The sequence below is a fragment of the Paroedura picta genome, chromosome 13 (genome assembly GCF_049243985.1).
Source record: "Paroedura picta isolate Pp20150507F chromosome 13, Ppicta_v3.0, whole genome shotgun sequence".
Classification (NCBI taxonomy): Eukaryota; Metazoa; Chordata; class Lepidosauria; order Squamata; family Gekkonidae; genus Paroedura; species Paroedura picta.
The window spans coordinates 10,358,484-10,375,761 of NC_135381.1; the positions used below are offsets into that span (position 1 = coordinate 10,358,484).

Here is a 17,278-nt window from a genome sequence, read left to right on the forward strand (position 1 = left end):
ATACTTCCTCAATGGTGAACAATTTCCTCTAGTGAACAATAATCTTACTAGTATCACAATATTTAGTGTTGTTTAATAATTTCTTATCATATAAATTGACCAATTGTTCGTATGATTGAGTAAAAGGTTACTGACTAACTTAGTGGTTTTTTCCTGAGTTGGACAGAAATATGAGAGAGGCTTGATGGATTTTCCTGAGGTGGGTTATAGGAATGAATTAGTCTTGATGATCCTGCAAGTATCGGATGGGAAAAGCTACTAGTTTTGGTTCATAGAATTAAATATTGATTAATGAAGTTCAATGGGTGCAAAGATGTTTAGGATGAGTGTTGTTGAGATGAGTCCAGGGTGAGTCAACAGGTTCTTGGGAGACCCATTGTCCTGAATTAGTCATCTCCATGGTGTGGAAGGAAATATTAGCCCGCCAGCTGTTCTGACTCACTTCTAAAATACTTGTCCAGACTTGTTTCTTTATTTCATTTTAGGCCAAGCACTGTCTTGCCCATATGATTTTGGGGTGGCATTAAAGAAGGACATTTATCTCTCTCTAAGCACTATACCACCCCCCTGTGGAGAACGGGTCTGACCATTAGCACGTTGATCAAATTTTCCAGTTTCCCTTGCTTTAAAATGTCAGGTTGCCGTAGTAACTCTTTGTGTTGTTGTGGGGGAGGAAAGCTAGAACATACTCGAAGTGTAGTCACTGTTCATTATCTAAAAGTATTTAGAAGTTGCATTTCTCTTCAGAAGACTTGGCAGTGGGCAAGGCTATGAAAGGGCCCCAATAAAATCTGTGGGGCTGCTTGGTTTGGGGGGGTGCTTCTGTGAGAATACTGTTGGTCACCCTTCAAAGTATAGATACAGGGATTTATAATCTTTCACCCAAAGGTCCCAGGGTAGGTTACAACTATGCAGAATAAAATAACCTAAAATATATTCAAAACATTTAACACATAACCTCCCCCTGCCCCAGCTCTGTCCCTCCCTTCCTCCCACCTTCCCACCTGGCAGGACAGCACACAGAAGAAAGTAGATATCAAAGTCCTGGGTATAGAGGTGCTTTTTTACCAGGCACCAAAAACTAAATAACCAACTAGCCAACTGACCATCCATTCTGCCCTCCCCTAAGGCAACGTAGGTCCCTGGTGAGTCATCAGACGGAGACTGTTCCAAAGTCTGGGGGCCATAACAGAACAGTCCCTTCTGCATGTCAGAGAGAGGTGGAGCTACAAGAAATTTCTCTCTTTGAGATCTCAGTGCTCGGGCAGGTCTGTATATCATAAGGCGCTCCTCCAAATAACTGGGGCCCAAATATTCGGTCTAAACAAGGGGTAGTCAAACTGCGGCCCTCCAGATGTCCATGGACTACAATTCCCAGAAGCCCCTGCCAGCATTCGCTGGCAGGGGCTCCTGGGAACTGTAGTCCATGGACATCTGGAGGGCCGCAGTTTGACTACCCCTGCTCTAAACTATACCCACCCTCCTTGCGTCTGTGCCGGCCTCGTGTTTGCAGGACTTGTTTTGGCATCTCCAAATGAACAGTTTGAAGCCGCCTGAAAACACGGCTTGACGAGAGACAGCGGCTGGATGCAAGATCCAAGCGCGTCGGCCCCGGACTGTGACGGCTCGAGAATGCCACCACCGCGCCTCTGAAAAGCCTCGCGTGCGCTTTTGTGGCGCCGGCGTCAGTTTTAAAATGGGCTTCCCAAAACGCTACCTGGATATATTTAGGCATGACGCACCGGAACGAGCGCCGAGTTATTTTTTGCGAGGGTGCTCATCAATCATGCGGTGACACGAGCCATCAAAATAAATAGCAGGGAAGGGGCGGATGGCAAGGACGTCCCTCCAGTCTGGGACCGACCGGGGGCTTAATGGAGCCCAATTGGGCATGAATGTTGCAGAGGCTTTTCTTGGGCATACGTTTGGCCCCTTCCCTTCCCAGCCATTCTACGCCTGTGTTTAGGATCCATCCATCATCATTAATTAGCATTGTGGAAGAGTGCCAGTGACTGTCACCTGGGAAGACGTGCTCTCCGGTAATCACAGGCTGCTAATCCCAAACGGTGCGATCCTCAGGTGTGGTGCAACCCTCTTTGTAGGGATCGGCCGTTAGGATGCATTGGAGTGCATGTTGCATTCCCACTGCACCTTTCCCTGGATCTGCTATGGCCTGGGGGTGGCTTTTGCTGCATTGGTGGGCTTCATGGGTTTGACCAAGGCTCCTGCTTGGTAGAATGAGCTCCTGAGAGAGATCAGGGCCTTGCCTGAACTCCCCGAGTTCCTCAGGGCCGGTAGGACGGAGCTCTTCCGCCAGGCCTATGATCGAGGCCAGTTATAACCAACTCCAAATCCAGAGAGAGAGAGAGAAAGGAAGGAAGGAAGGAAGAAAGGAAGGAAGAGCGAATTGGACAGACAGACAAATAGATAGATGGCACCTCCCTGGAGCTGTTTGAATTCCGAAATTAATGGGGCACAGGAAGGCTGAAGTCCCCTTTGGTTGCATCCTGTGGTTCCAGTCCAAACGGCACCCTGACAAAACTCGAAACTCCCTGGCTTTGCAAATATCCCCCTGGGGTCCTCAGCCTCACCAGTTCTCCTGCCTGTTTCTCCCTCTACCGCCGTCTTATGGGAACGGACTTCACTTGCCTCACCTATCCTTGTTTCACCCTTTAGGCAAAGAACCTTTCCACATGGGGTCCCAAGATCCCTTGGGATAGCCTTTTTGTTGGTGAAACGGAAGGCTTTTCTTAGCCCCAAAAACCCACAGAGACCCAGTTCCTTCGGTTCTCACCCCTGAGAAGTCCTTGACCTTAACTCTGAGTCTGTCCATCAGAACAAATTCACTTCGGGCCATTTGGCAGATTCTTCCTCGCAGTTCCATCTCCTCCCCTCCAAAGCTGCGGCCGAACTGTTAAATCTCTCCTCCCATCACTGCAGCCTCTTGAGAGCTGCCAGTCCCCTTCTGCCTTTCACAGTTCCTCGTCCGACTGTCTTCCTCGAAACCCTCCCACGAAACCTTCCCACTGCATTGGCAGCGGAGACAAAAAGCCGAACGCAGGCTTCCTGACACCCCTAGCCATCTTCCCCCCCCCCACCCCCACGATTTCTCACCAGCCCCAGACAGAACAATTCGAAGGACGTTGCCCCCCCCTCATCCTCTTCCTCGAACATTAAAGAAAAAACTTCTTTTAATCAATTCCTCTCCCTTTCATTCCCGTCGCTCTCCCTCTTCTCTTTCTTCTCCCTTCTCGAGAGCCTGAAATAAATTGATTTCCTTGAAAAGGATGCGGAGATAACAGGGCTATCAATTAATAACCCAAAACGGCATAGAAAGGAGGAGCCGGAGTGGCTACCGATTTCTTTTTAGGATTTGCTTTTCTTTTTTACCTGTTTAAAATGCATGTGTTATGAGAAGGGCCGGATCAAAAGCGCTGGCGTGGAAGGCGCGGATCCGCCGTACTGAGAGAGGAGTTTTGTTACTGCCGTGAAATAATATCTTCGGTAATGAAGAGTCACTTCCTGCAGGCCCGTCCAGCACAGGCGAGCCGCCTGGATTGCTCAGTGGGTGTTTAAAAGGGGGGGTGCTAGGGTTTCATGAAACCCTGGGGGTTCTTGATGGCTCTGGAAAGGTTTCCCAAATGGGTGGGAGTTCATTAATTTTATAGTATTTTTTTAAAAAATTGTTAAACATTTATCGGGTGAGATGACCATGCATGGTCATGTTGACCTGGTGTCCCTTCCCAAAATGGCCAACGATTGGCCTGGAGGGGTGGGAAGGGGAGGGCCCCCAGGTGGGCGTGTCCACAGCTCTGCTTCCCAACCATATTGTGCACCATCGTGCCGTTTCTGGGGTTTCCGAAAGCCTCAAGAATGTTTCACGGGGTTCTCAATGGTCAAAAAGTTGAGAAAGGCTGGGGTGTGTGACTGTAGCTCTCTCGGACTGTCCGGGTGGGTTTTATTGTGACTGTGGAGGCTAGCTGAGGGGGGCAATCCAGGCATCTTGTTGAGTACAACGTTACATTCCGGCCTGGCCTGAAATAAATTTGCCTGTCATGGCCTCCCCAGTGGTTGCTGGGAATGGTAATTGGATGGAGATGTTGAGAATTCCGCAGATGAGGTCGTTGGTCGCATCGCTTCCTACAATTCACAGTGCGTGTTGAACATTAAGCTGGTCTGGAATGGAACGACTCCTACGTAGGGCCAAGGATGAGGTGGGTTTTTAAACTGGGCACGGCAGGCCTGTTCCCTGACCAAATCTTTTTCTTCACAGGAGGCAGCCTCTCCAAGCAAGACTGGACCATCCAGTGGCCAATGACTGAGACCGGCAAGGAGAACAGCCCCGCGTGCCAATCGGAATCCATGCAGTGGATTCGAACTCACCTTTCTCCAAGCCCTAAAGCTCCGTCCAAATGCATCCAGCATTACTGCCACCTGGGCTTGTCTCACGGGCCGGCGTACACCCACGTGGACAGGCTGACGGTGGAAGGCTTCCTGGGACTCTGCCCTCCTCTGGAATCGGGACACCGCTCCTTGCCGCCGTCCCCGAGACAGCGGCACGCCGCCCACACGCCGCCCCGTACCCCTAATATAGTCACCACCATGACTCCGCCGGGCACCCCGCCGATCAGGCGGCGGAACAAGGTGAAGCCGCCGGGCACCCCGCCCCCCTCCTCCCGCAAGCTGATCCATCTTTTCCCGGGCTTCACGGCGTTGCACCGCAGCAAATCCCACGAGTTCCAGCTGGGGAATCGAGTGGACGAGGCTCACACACCCAAGTAAGTAGGACCGGGAAGCCTGCGGAGTGGGGGTGTCCAACCTGGGGCCCACGGGCTCCTCGCTCCTGCCAAACGTTTTGTGCAGTGACAAGGTCGAGAATGAGAGAAGGGCTGGTCCAAGGTCGCCCAGAGAACTTCTGTGGCAGAGAGGGGATTCGAACCTGGGCTCTGGCCTCAGTATCGTGTTCTTTCAGCATTGCTCTCAGCTGAATGCATGAACTGGAGCTAGGCAGAAAAGAAGCCATGTTGGATAGGCCAGTGGCCTGATGGACATGAACAGTGACATGATATATATTAGGGGCTTTTTGCTAGGGCCCTGATTGGCTGATGCCTTAGAGGAGGAGCGTGTCTCATGGCTTAAGTGCCACTCAAAGCTTAACACTCATTCAGAGCAGCTGTCCCACCCCTGAGTGCCTCCTCCTCCCATCAGCTTGCTTATCTGTCCAGCCGCCAGTCAATAGCCTTCTGCCCCCCCGACCACGCCCTCCTCCTTCCACTCTGAGGCTTGGAGGCTGCAGATCCCTGCCGCGTGAGAGCTGCCCCTGCCAATGAGTTCCCTAACAGCTGCCTGCAGCCATTCCAGGTCCTGGGGGGAGGGGGAGGCCATCTGTAGAGTTCTTCCACCCCCCCCCCAATCTAGCACCCGTTGTATTCCTGAATGCAATGGGCTTGCAGATCCCTGCAGCCAATAGCTGGGAAGAATTCTTCATTTCTTGGAAGGAAAACCAGTTCTTAATCTCTTGGAAGAACTGGTTTCCTTCCGGTACCCCTGGGTACTTTCTCCCCTTTTCCCATTTGGAGCCATGCAAGAGTCAAATCTCCATTTCCGAGAATCCCCAGTAGTGGCGCCATCGTGCAGAATAGGGTTGGGAAGCAGAGCTGTGAGCACACCCACCTGGAGCCCCTCCTCTTCCCACCCCCTCCAGGCCCATCATTGGCCATTTTGGGGGGGGTGGGCAGGTCGCCATGACCATATACAGTCATATCACCTGATAAATGTTTAACTAATTTAATATATATATATAAATTAATTAACTTCGCTGTCCCCACTGGAGGGGGGCTCTTTTGCAGCATAGCTCTTGGCTTATGACACCCGCAAACGGTGCTCGTCCGGCCTTTGCATTTGACGAGGAGCTTTTGAAACGCTTTATTATTATGACACTGTGATGATTATGGTTAGATGATCTTCGTAATGGCCTGAGGCTAGGGCAGTATAAGAAGGGATAATCAGAGAGCTACTTAGCTCACGTCCCTTGACCGAAAGCTTTGAGAAGCCAAGCAGCGGAGCGGAGGAGTATGGAGGGGAATGGCCAAGATGTGAGTTGTGGAGTGTTAACGGAAGGGTGGTCCTCGTCCTTTCATGTTTCTCTCTCCTGCCCGTAAGATCGGCTTGAAAATTTAAGGCTCTAATTCCTTTGCAGTCTTGCCTCTTCCCTTCCAGTTTCTTCTGCTCTGAGTAGGACCAGGGGGAAAGTAGACCAGCAGGGGGGGAGTTCTCGCTCTGGAAAACTGTTTTCCCTTTTGGATCCTGCCCTTCTGGGGTACCTGAGGCACTGCATTCTGCTCAGGAAGATACTTCCTAGCTTGTGTGTCCCTCAGCACTCTTCATCACCAAGAATGGAGGGACCTCTCCATGTTTCTTCTGAGTGCAGGCAAGCTGGAAGCCGGTGTGGAATCAAGAAAGAGTGCTTGGGGAGGCTAATCCATTCTCCACCAACACCACCTCCCTGTTGTGGATTTTGAGGTTGGAAAGTGCCGTCAAGCTTCAACCATCTTGCGGTGACCCTGCAGGGTTTCCAAGGCAGGAGATGTTCAGTTGTAGTTTGGTATTGCCTGCCTCTGTAGAGCAGCCCTAACTTCCTTGATGGTCTCCCATCCGAGGACTAACCAGGGCGGACCCTGCTTAGCTTCCAGGAACTGATGAGATGGGGATCACCTGGGCCTTCCAGGCCAGGGCGTTAGGCATCTTCCAGGCTTTCAACTACAGTTGATATATAGCAGGGGTAGTCAACCTGTGGTCCTCCAGATGTCCATGTTTGCAAACGCTGGCAGGGGCTCATAGGAATTGTAGTCCATGGACATCTGAAGGAACACAGGTCGACTACCCCTGATATATAGTGTCAATAATCATCAGTTGATCGCTTACCTTCAAGTCCAGCCCCCCCCCGCTCAATGTGTTAGAATAATAGAACCATAGAGCTGAAAGGGTCCATATGAAATTTCCACCCTTGCTATCTCCCCACAACAGACATCCTGTGAGGTAGGTGGGGCTGAGAGAGCTCTGAGAGAACTGTGACTGGTCCAAGTTCTCCTGGCTGGCTGCGTGTGGAGGAACGGGGGATCAAACCCCGTTCTCCAGATTATAGGCCACTGCCGTTAACCTCTGCACCAAGCTGGCAAGATAAATCGTCATGCTTTCACCACGGACAGACCCTGGGGGACTAGATCAGCCACCCACCCAGTCCAGCATCCTGTTTCCCAGTCAGGTGCCCCAGGACACAGCCAAGCAGGGCATCCAGAACTCACTTCTTCTGGCTTGTGTCCTTCACAGCACCTTGTCCGTGTTGTTGCAAGAGAAGGTAAACATCAGACCCGAGGGGTCCCGAGCTGCTCAGCCCCCGTGGAACTTGCCTGCAGTCTTGGTTCTATGCCTGGAGCCGCCCTGCGGCTCTTTCCCCCTCCATCCCGGCGCCCTCATTTAAGGACAGGCCCCGACGCAATGGAGCGTTCTCCTTTCATTTCATGAATCAGTTTGTCTCTAATGAATGGAAGTGGCATTTCAGCCATTTGCGCGTGGTGATTGCCCTACACTCCGGCACGCTGATAGGGTTGCCAGCTCATTAGGTCCAAATGTGGCGCCCCAAAGGAGAAAGGTCCCGTTGTTTCTAATGAATTGTGCCGCATCGGGCGGTAGGGGGGGGCGGGGCAGAACGGGACGGACATATCGCTCCTGTCTCCTTCACCCCTCCCACCCTTTCCAACTCAGTACAAGGCAGCTTGGAATGGGCCTGCAGCTCCAGGGGCAGGTGGTTGTTCAGTGGAACGGTGCCTGCTTTGTATGCGGAAGGTCCCCGGTTCAATCCCTGACATTTCCAGGTCTCCGGTAGCGGGGCTTCCTAGAAGCCTGTCTCTTTCTGTGATGGAATGGACAGTATTCGGCTAGACGGGGTTGGTGGCTCTGACTCCACAGACAGCACCCTCATAGCTGCTTTTAGCTCCTCGGCTAAAAGGAGAAAAAAAATGCTTAACTCGTGAATATCTATAGGAAATCGCTCGCTAGCACACTCCCCTCCCCCTGCTCTTTTGAGGAGCTGAAGGAGTTCTTCGGAAACTTGAAAGCTCCCCGTCAGCGTTGAGAGACAAAGGGCTCTACTTTCCCGAGCTTACGTTGCATTGATGAGTTTTCAGACGATAATCTTAACCATCAATTGCACCGCCCCAGCCCCGTTCTCCCAAAATATTTCAGCGGGTTCCGTGTCTGGAAATGCCGGCGAAGATTACGCGAACACGGACGCAAGCCGATTTTAAGGAGTTTATTTTGGAGAGCGTCTCTTCTCGTAGTCCACGTCGCTCTAGTTTGGATGGACCATCGATGCCCCGAGAGTCATTTGGATCACTCCCCCTCCCACCTGGCCATGTCTGGACCCGTACGCGGCCGATAACTTGTTGGATTTTTTTACCCAACTCACTTCAATAGATAGCGTAGACGACACGGCCTCGACATTTCTGTCCTCAAGACAACTATCGGGAAGCTAAACTGGGCATGGAAATGTCAGACTGGGGCTGCTTGCATTTCATAGCCTCGTAATTTATTTCACTGCCCTCGTAATATATTTTCTCCTCTGCCCATCTGCCCAGTGAAGTCGCATTTCATGAAACTCGTCGCCATAACGAATCTTCCGGGGGCCACCAAACTCCTTTTCATTCCCTTTGAGGCAAGTTAGGTGGCACAAGAGCGATTGACCCAAAGTTGCCCAACAAGTTCTTTTGGCTGATTGGAGATCTGAATTCTGCTGCACCAGAGTTAGAGGGCGGCAGTGTAACCCACTCGGGGCTCGGGGAGCTCAGAGGGGACAATCCCAGTCGTCAAACTGCCCATACCCAACTTCGCTCAATGCCACTAAGGTTGGCAGGCTGGAGAGTTATCTTGTAATTGAGTGCCCTACTTGTCTGCACGTCTATCTGTCGTTGGCACCCATGTTGCATCACATAGGTGTCTTGGGGGGCGTCTTCAAAGCTATGAGTCTTCCCTGTTGGGTACGCCTTTTCTTGGAGCTTCCATGCTTCCTCCCACCATCTGCTCTGCATTCACGTTCTCACCAGTTTGCGTCTCTCCTCCTCCCCGCCTTCCTTCTTCCACAGCTTCTGTTCCCCTGGCTGATGGCCTCCTCCTTTGTGACACTGCTATAGTCATAGCTGTAGTCGTAGTCGTAGTCAACCAGTAGTAGTAGTCAAACAGTTGCCCCAGAGGGCTTTCAAGGAGAGGCAAAGAGACCAAAACCCCTTGTTTCCCTCACCTCAGGAACTGGTATTTTGGCTTTTAACTGGGAGGATCCATTCTTCTCTCTTGTCTGGTGGATTATGATAGACCAGTCCTCCATCCGTTCGTCTCCTTTCTCCGGTTCCTGTCTTGTGGATCATTAATTCATCCACTCCATCCATTGGTACACCTGCTTCTTTCCTCTCATCCTTCTACTCTTACAACATCCCTGTGAAGCAGGTCAGGCTGAGGGAGAAGCAGTGGTCCAAGGTCATCCAGCAAGCTTCATGATAGAGTCGGGATTAGAACCTGGACCTCCCAGATTCTGGTCCATCAGGCTGAGACATCAGGGTGGCCAAACTGTGGCTCTCCCGATGTCCCTGGACTACAATTCCCATGAGCCCTTGCCAGTATCATGCTGGGAATTGTAGCCCAGAGACATCTGGAGAGCCAAAATTTGGCCATTCCTGGGCTGTGGGACCACCATTTAATTAGTTGCCAAAGATTTGTCTTGGAAGTTGGGGGCCCTTCTGTCTTCCCTCCCAGAGCATTCTCCCTTCTGTAATTAAACATTTCAGGTGAACTCAAGTGAGGCTCCAAAAACATCCACCAACCGGGACAGATGGTAATCAAGCATTTCGTAGCCACTAATTGCAAGAGGGAGCTGTGGTGCTCCTCAGCTCGGTTCCAGCTAGCTAGACTACTCCGCTCTCCACTTCCGGGGCAGGGGGGCTCTCTCCCGCACTTTGGGCAGGACTACCTTAATTTACAATTAGTGCATCGTGGGTCCTCGGCCACCACCGTCAGGAGAGGCGAATCCCCCGCAGACCGTGGAGTTTATTAAACTAAATTAATCGAGAGGAGCGAAAACAAATATTGACGAGGGCTCCAGCATGCCAGCACCCGACGGAGGGCCGGATGCCGCTGTGCTGAGGGGAGGGGTAAAGTGGGTCTGGAAAGGACCCAGAAGCTGCCTGGTGGAAGACTAGAGGTTAATTTACTCTAATGGGGCTTAATGAGTTTCAGGAGGCAGCCACCGAATCCTGCCTCCTAATCCCATTAGTGTTTCAGGATCATAATTAGCGCATTAAAAGGAGGACGTTTTTTTTCTGTTTTCCAGCAGAGCTATCCCGATGCTCTCATTTCTGCTCCGTAGCCCGATTTTGATGGCCAACTCTCTCTTGGGCAACTGGGGAAGGACGGCTTTTAGATGGGGATTGAATCTGAGACTCGGCCTCTGAACCTTTTGTAGGGCATGGAATGTGTGAAGGAAGAATGAAGGGCCTTTGGGAGGGTGAAGGACATCTTTTCCTCAAGCTTCCTTCTGGGTGGTTTTGTGGCCAAGAGAGCTTCCTATTCCTGGGGAGGACATAGTTGTGTCCCCTCCTCCAAATGTCTGCAAGTTTTTGTCCACCTTCTCCTTTGAATCTTGAGCACTGGGAGAAGAATGGGATTCAACTGGATAGGCTTTTCAGAACCTAAGGCTCACCCCATACTGGAAGAGTGAAGACTAGGAAGGTTCTGTGTAATGTTTTCCATGACTGTGCTGGTTTTCTGTTGCAAGGAGATTTTAAAAAATATCAGTATGTGTAGATCAGTGGGAAATATAGAAGAAGAAGAAGAGTTGGTACTTATATGCCACTTTTCTCTACCTGAAGGAGTCTCAAAGCGGCTTACAGTCACCTTCCCCTTCCTCTCCCCACAACAGACACCCTGTGGGGTAGGTGAGGCTGAGAGAGTCCTGATATTACTGAAGAAGAAGAGTTGGTTCTTATATGCTGCTTTTCTCTGCCCGAAGGAGTCTCAAAATGGCTTACAGTCACCTTCCCTTTCCTCTCCTCACAACAGACACCGTATGAGGAGGGTTGAGGCTGAGAGAACCCTGATATCACTGCTTGATCAGAACAGCTTTTTCAGTGCTGTGGCGAGCCCAAGGTCACCCAGCTGGCTGCATGTGAGAGAACGGAGAATCAAACCCATCTCACCAGATTAGAAGTCCGCACTCCTAACCACTACACCAACCACTACACCAAGCCCTCAGTATGGGTGTTTTTCTGTTGCCGGACAGCTTAAGGCCGGCTTCTCCATGAGGACAGTCAAATTGATCTGACCCCTCTAGTTTTATAATGAACGGAGGCGGTTATTGTGGCTTCTGTGGTTTCCTTCTCAATGCCTGAGCGGGCTCTCTGGAGTCCACCATGCACCAGAACCTTCCAATTAGTATCTGTGTTTCTGGCTTGCTGCTGATTGGTGATCACTAACTAAATGCCCATGAAGTGCTTAAAAGGACCCGAGGAAGTCATAAGATGCTCTTTTATTTTTTGATATCTCCAGCCCTTCCTCGTGTCTCATCAATTTCCAGATTACCATCCTGTCGGTAATTACGGGTCGGGGATTTAGTGAAGTCAGGGGAACTTTTCCAGGCTCAATGTTCCGAGTCTAGTGTTATGGCAGCAACAGCTGGAATCAGGGCAATGTAATTTGTTGTGGCAAGTTTCAGGCCACTAGCTTGGCTTCTGAGGAGCTATTCCTCAATGTTCCCAATTTGAGTATGTCCTATTTGGTTCATGGACGACCCACCCATGGCCAACTGTCCGGGTGGATGTTGGAGACTGCAGTAGCCTCTGGGGTGAACCCTAAATTCGGACATCACAATTGGTTTTTGGATTATGATGTTACTTCAAAGGGGGTTTTATAATGGGTTTTAATGGGGTTTTATTCTGGATTGTTAGCTGCCATGAGCCGGTCTACAGGAGTGGTGGGATAGAAGTTAAAATATAAACAAACACACAAATAAATAGGATATGACCTTTTTTCACTTAAATTAATTTGAAAAACCTAATTTAGATGTATTTGGTTGAATTTATTGTTAGGATTTATTTGAAGGTTCTGTCTTAAATTTGATGCTACCCAGCCTGAGCCTACAGGAAAGGGTGGGCTGTAAGATTAAAATTACTATTATTATTACTTGTTCTTGCCTTGGTTTGTTTTGTGCTTGGGGCTGCAACGAGGTCTGGGCACTTGCGTTGTGCTGGCCTGGCAAAGATGCGGCACGGCTGGCGTTTATAAAGGGGTTGGCGCAAACGTACATTGGTGCAAACCTTGGCTCTTCGTAGTCAGTTCTCTGGTCTTTCTCAAGCAGCAGACGATCTGAGCAAGGTGGTACTCATGGAAAGACTAGGAGGTATCTGCTAATTACCCCCAGCTCAAAGGCACAGATCAGCCGCCAAAGGCCTTTGAAAAAAAATTGTTGGGGAAGAACGGCTTTACCTCCTCCAGCAGGCTTTACTGCTCTCACTTCTCCATCTATCTTTTATGTTGGTCCCAGAAGCCTCTGAGAGTGCGGAGTTTAGCGCTGGAGCCCTCTATCCTTGACTGTTTTTATTTTGGGGAGGGGGAAGGGGAGAAAGTTTGGTTTGGTTGGTTAATGTGCCCTTCAAAGAACCCCTGAGTTTTTCTAATCTGAGGTGTAGTAAGAAGTTACACTTTGTGCTGGAGAAAGGGAATAAAAGATCAGTAAGACTTGCACCTTGAAATTCAGCCATCCCCGGGAAGGTAGGACAAGCAAGGGAAGAAATAATTAACTGCCAAGCCTTTGATATGAAGAGCCCCTTCTTCCTGAGCCACAGGAGGAAATTTCTCAGCTTTTGCAGCCCAGGCCCACAGAAGAAGGAGGAATGGGTTGAAATCCAAGGGGTGAGCTGCAGCTCCCCGACATATCTCATTTCCCTCTTCCTAAAGGCTTTCTGTGTGTGAGCCGTATCCTAGGAAAACGGGGAGTTCAGGCAGTGCTCCGAATGTGCACAGCTCAGAACGGTGGGACGGAGCCCTGATCTTCTGTTTGCACATCCGTTCCTGCAAAGGAAGCAACTCCTTGAATGTATGCGAGGGTTTAAAGTACTGTCGGGTCACAGCTGATTGACAGCAACCCCCTAGGCCAGGGGTGGCCAGAATGTGGCTCTCCAGATGTCCGTGGACTACAATTCTCATCACCTGGAAATTGTCATCCATGGACATCTGGAGAGCCATGGTTTGACCACCCCTGGTCTAGGGTTTTTAAGCCAAGAAACTAAGAGCGGCGACTTGACGTTGTTTGCCCCTGCGTAGCAATCTGTCCAGCCACTACTTATAGAATCCTAGAGTTGGGCCAGACAGGCCATCTAGTCCAACCCTCGGCTCAATGCAGGATCAGCCTAAAGCATCCTGGATATGTGTCCAGTCACTGCTTATAGAATCCTAGAATCCTAGAGCTGGCAGGGGCCATATGGGCCATCTAGTCCAGCCCCCTGCTCAATGTGGAATCAGCCTAAAGCAGAGGGGGTTTGCCATTGCCTTCCTCTGCAGAGCCGTCCTTGGGGGTCTCACGCCCATGAGTGGATCCTGCATAGTTCCCAGGATCTGACTAGATCAGACTGCACCCTCCTGCTTTCCCTCCAGCGAGGTAGGAAGATCCACCCATCTTTCAAAGCAGTGGGTCTGTGGCCTGTGTCGTTCCAAGGTTACTGTGCACCAGAACCGAGAAAAATATCAGGGTTGACTTGGGCAGGAGGCATTGCAGGGATATGAGATGCGAGAGGTCCTCAAAGCCTTCCCCTCCCTCCCACAGGTAAGCTTTTTCATTGAATCCGTGGCACGTTGGAAACTTAACAAGGCACTGAATTAAACATAGTCCAAGTCAGTCAACCTTGATGGCATCCCTTCCTCCCCAATCCATTAAATCACATCTTCTATTATTATTCCACTCCCCCCTCCCCATTGAACCAAATTAATTTGGAAACGACTTGCCTGAAGGACAAACCGTTTTCGGTACGTTGCTCCAATCCTTTATGGAGCAAAGAGACTGCAGCGGCACGGCTCCCGGGGGGTTCAAGGTAACCAGAGCCGGTACAAAAGGAAACACCCCGCAAAGGAAAAATATCAGCAGAGCCCTGCTAGATCACAGAAGTAGTCTGCTGAGCCCTGCACCCTCATTCTCACAGCCAGATGCCCTGAGAAGGTCCGCAAGCAGGGTATGGAGATCCAAACGTGCCCACAATTGCTCCCCCCAGTGTAAGGTACACTGTTTCTGACTGTGGAAGTTCCATATAATGTCACAGTGAAGGGCGGTATACAAATCAAGTAAACAAACAAACGAATGGTGAATAAATATTGGTCTTCCCATAGGCATGGCTTAAATGTATCTATCATATTCCCCCTTTGCTACATCTTGTGGCAAGTAGTTCCACAGGTAAGCCATGCATTGTATACAAATTTAGCAGATATTTCCTTGGCTATTCTATCCGTATTCTCAACAAGACATTTGAAAACAATTTGAGGGGCCACGCACGTCTGTATGCCTATGGGGAGAGATTGGGACCGAAGGCGGAGACCAGGACCAAAGGACCGGCTGGTTCCTTCTTGCCTGGAATTTAGGCTTTTGGGAGACATTAGCTACTGCCGGGGAGAGATGCTGGACTAGATGAGCTTTAATCTTGTCTGGCTGTTACAAGAGCAAAATTGGAGTCCAGTGGCACCTTAAGGATGAGCAAGATTTTTCAGCTGTCAGGAGTTAAAATTCCCTTAATCAGATAAGGGAACTTTGATGATCAAAAGCTCGTGTCCTGGGAAAGCTCACCTTTAATTCCAGTTTCCACTGAAACTTCACCTGGAGCGAAGTCCCAAGTGACTGTGGAGTGGGATGTGTACGTTCTGTCTCCATGCAAAACATCTGAGATGTTTCAAGGGAAAAGCCCTAAGAGGGTCTGGTAGGGGGAATATGGTTTACACATGTTTCTCCCTAAGCTAATTTTGAAGTTCTGGGTTAACCTACAGGGTATTTTTGCAATTCAGTGACGTATTTGCACTCGGGTTCGTTGACTTTCTGTCCCAGATTTAGGGAGGTAGTTCTTTATGCTTCTTTCCCCTTATTTCAGTTCTCTGATTTTTTCTGGCTTTGCACATATGTTTGGATGGCGTACGCATGGTGTGTACGCATGGTGTACAGCATAGAGCATTCGTATGCATAGTACTCATTTACACATGCACAAAACAACGTTGGAAAATGTGCATGTTTTATAGGGGAAAACATGATATAAGGAGACAAAAGATACGGTTTGAAGAACAGCCTCGCAGGTTCTGTTGCTGCAAAGTTGAAATGAAGATTCTGCAGGTTATTTTTATGCTGTTTCTATGGTTTTAGCAGGCCTCGTTCCTTTACTGGTTTGTTTCATTTGTACTGCACTTCCCTCCCCTTTGAGACTACAATAAGAATGCCGCACAACAACATTAAGCTTAGTTCCTATTGAGGTGCTCAAACTGAGTCTGGGATGTACCACTTCTGGTTGCAGGCCTGAGGGCCCATCAATGATTCAATGCTCTTCCATTTAAATATATATCCTTGCATATAGAAGAGAAGCGTTTGTGAAGTAGTTGTGGGTTTCCTGCAGTGTGCAGGGGGTTGGACTAGATTACCCTGGAGGTCCTTTCCAACTCTACGATTCCGTGATTCATACAAGGGGGGAAAAGCTTGCTTAGAAACTGCCCAGTTTCATCTCTCTCTGTTCCTTTTTTTTAGCAAATCAGTTTTGCCTCTGCGCTGCCTCCCATTCTTCCTTGCTGCTTTATTTCACTGCATTTCTAGCCCACCTCTCTTCCTGAGACTCAAAGCAGATTATGCCATGTAAATCAGTGCTGTTACCAGAATGACTGAGACATCTAAAAAGCAATGGACTAGAACTAGGACTATGGAAATCTGAAACAAGCGTCAAATATTACATATTAGACATCATTCAGAGAAGATGTAACGCAGAAGAATGGTGTTCACTCACTCCTGGACCTAGACTTGATCAGTGCATCTGTCCGTCACGCACAACCCTAAATGCCTGCCTGGAAGCACAAACTAGCTGAATTCAGCGTAGTAAGTTGACACACAAGGGGCCTTCAACCTTCAATACGAGATCTGTTTAATAGTTCCCAACGCGTTTCGCTACACAACACTTTGTCAAGGGATTCTCCAAACTGATATGTGTTAGTCTGATATATATTTGCGGTTCTCAACCTTCATAATGCCGCGACCCTTTAATCCACTTCCTCATGTTATGGTTCCCAACCATAAAACTATGCAAGTGTTCTTTCACAGAAATTAAACCGAAACTGGCCAATGGCATGAAGATCCATTGTTCATGATTGTATAGAAATTGGTTTTCCCCCGGGGGTTTCTCGGTTCAGTTCTGCCTCTTGTCCCACTATGCCGATCTCGCTCTTTTCCGCTGCTCTAGACAGACGAGCACTCTACCTCAATCTACCCCACAAGGCTGTTGTGTGGATGGCGCCCCGGTGGCTAAACTGCTTGTCCTGCCACGACCTCTATGAACGGGTCATTCAACCCCAAAAGGGGTCCCGATCTCTAGGTTGAGAACCACTGGCCTATTGTCTAAATATTTCATCATCCAATATAGCGGCTTAAGAGAGCAGCTTCACAAAGAGCTTTCCAAAGCTTGTAGACATTCCAGAAACATTGGCACACGCCAGCACCGTTCTGTCCTCCGGCTGGCGTCACCCAGGTACTTCACACGCAGTAGAGAAGTGCAGTGCACAACAACTGTGTATTTGCCATAACCGGCAGTAGCAACCCTGATCTATCATGCCCTGGCTGTTCCAAGCATTTTTGATGCAATGGAAGTAAAATGCACAGAACGGTCCTTAGAGGACCTCAAGTGAGGGAAAGTAATGGCTGAGCATCCCTGAGGGTTGTGCACAAACTGATGTTCCTGTTGCTGTCTCGCTCTGTAGCTTCTCTCTCCCGCACTTGTGCCAAAAAAAACCCAAAAACTGTTGACAGGTTGTAACTTCCTACCACCCGAGGTGATCTTTGATCATACGGCATAGCAGCCGTCTCTTTTATCCTGCTTAGAAAGTGAAGGATGAGTCTGGTGGTAACTGCGCCACTCGCCAAGGGAGAAGCACAGCCAGGATAGAGAACGCGATCGGTGGAAACAGCACAAAGCAATTGGCAAATTCTTTGATAAAAGACACACATTTA

General features: G+C 49.6%; 1 protein-coding gene across 2 annotated transcripts in view; it reads left to right on the top strand.

Annotated features, from left to right (window-relative positions):
• The window catches only part of KSR2 (kinase suppressor of ras 2), a 177,237-nt gene that overhangs the window by 40,980 nt on the left and 118,979 nt on the right, over positions 1–17,278 (top strand). For both annotated transcript variants that reach the window (XM_077307487.1, XM_077307489.1), the window contains exon 4: positions 4,274–4,778. In XM_077307487.1, coding sequence (XP_077163602.1) covers positions 4,274–4,778 — 505 coding nt within the window. The remainder of the gene's footprint in view (positions 1–4,273; positions 4,779–17,278) is intronic.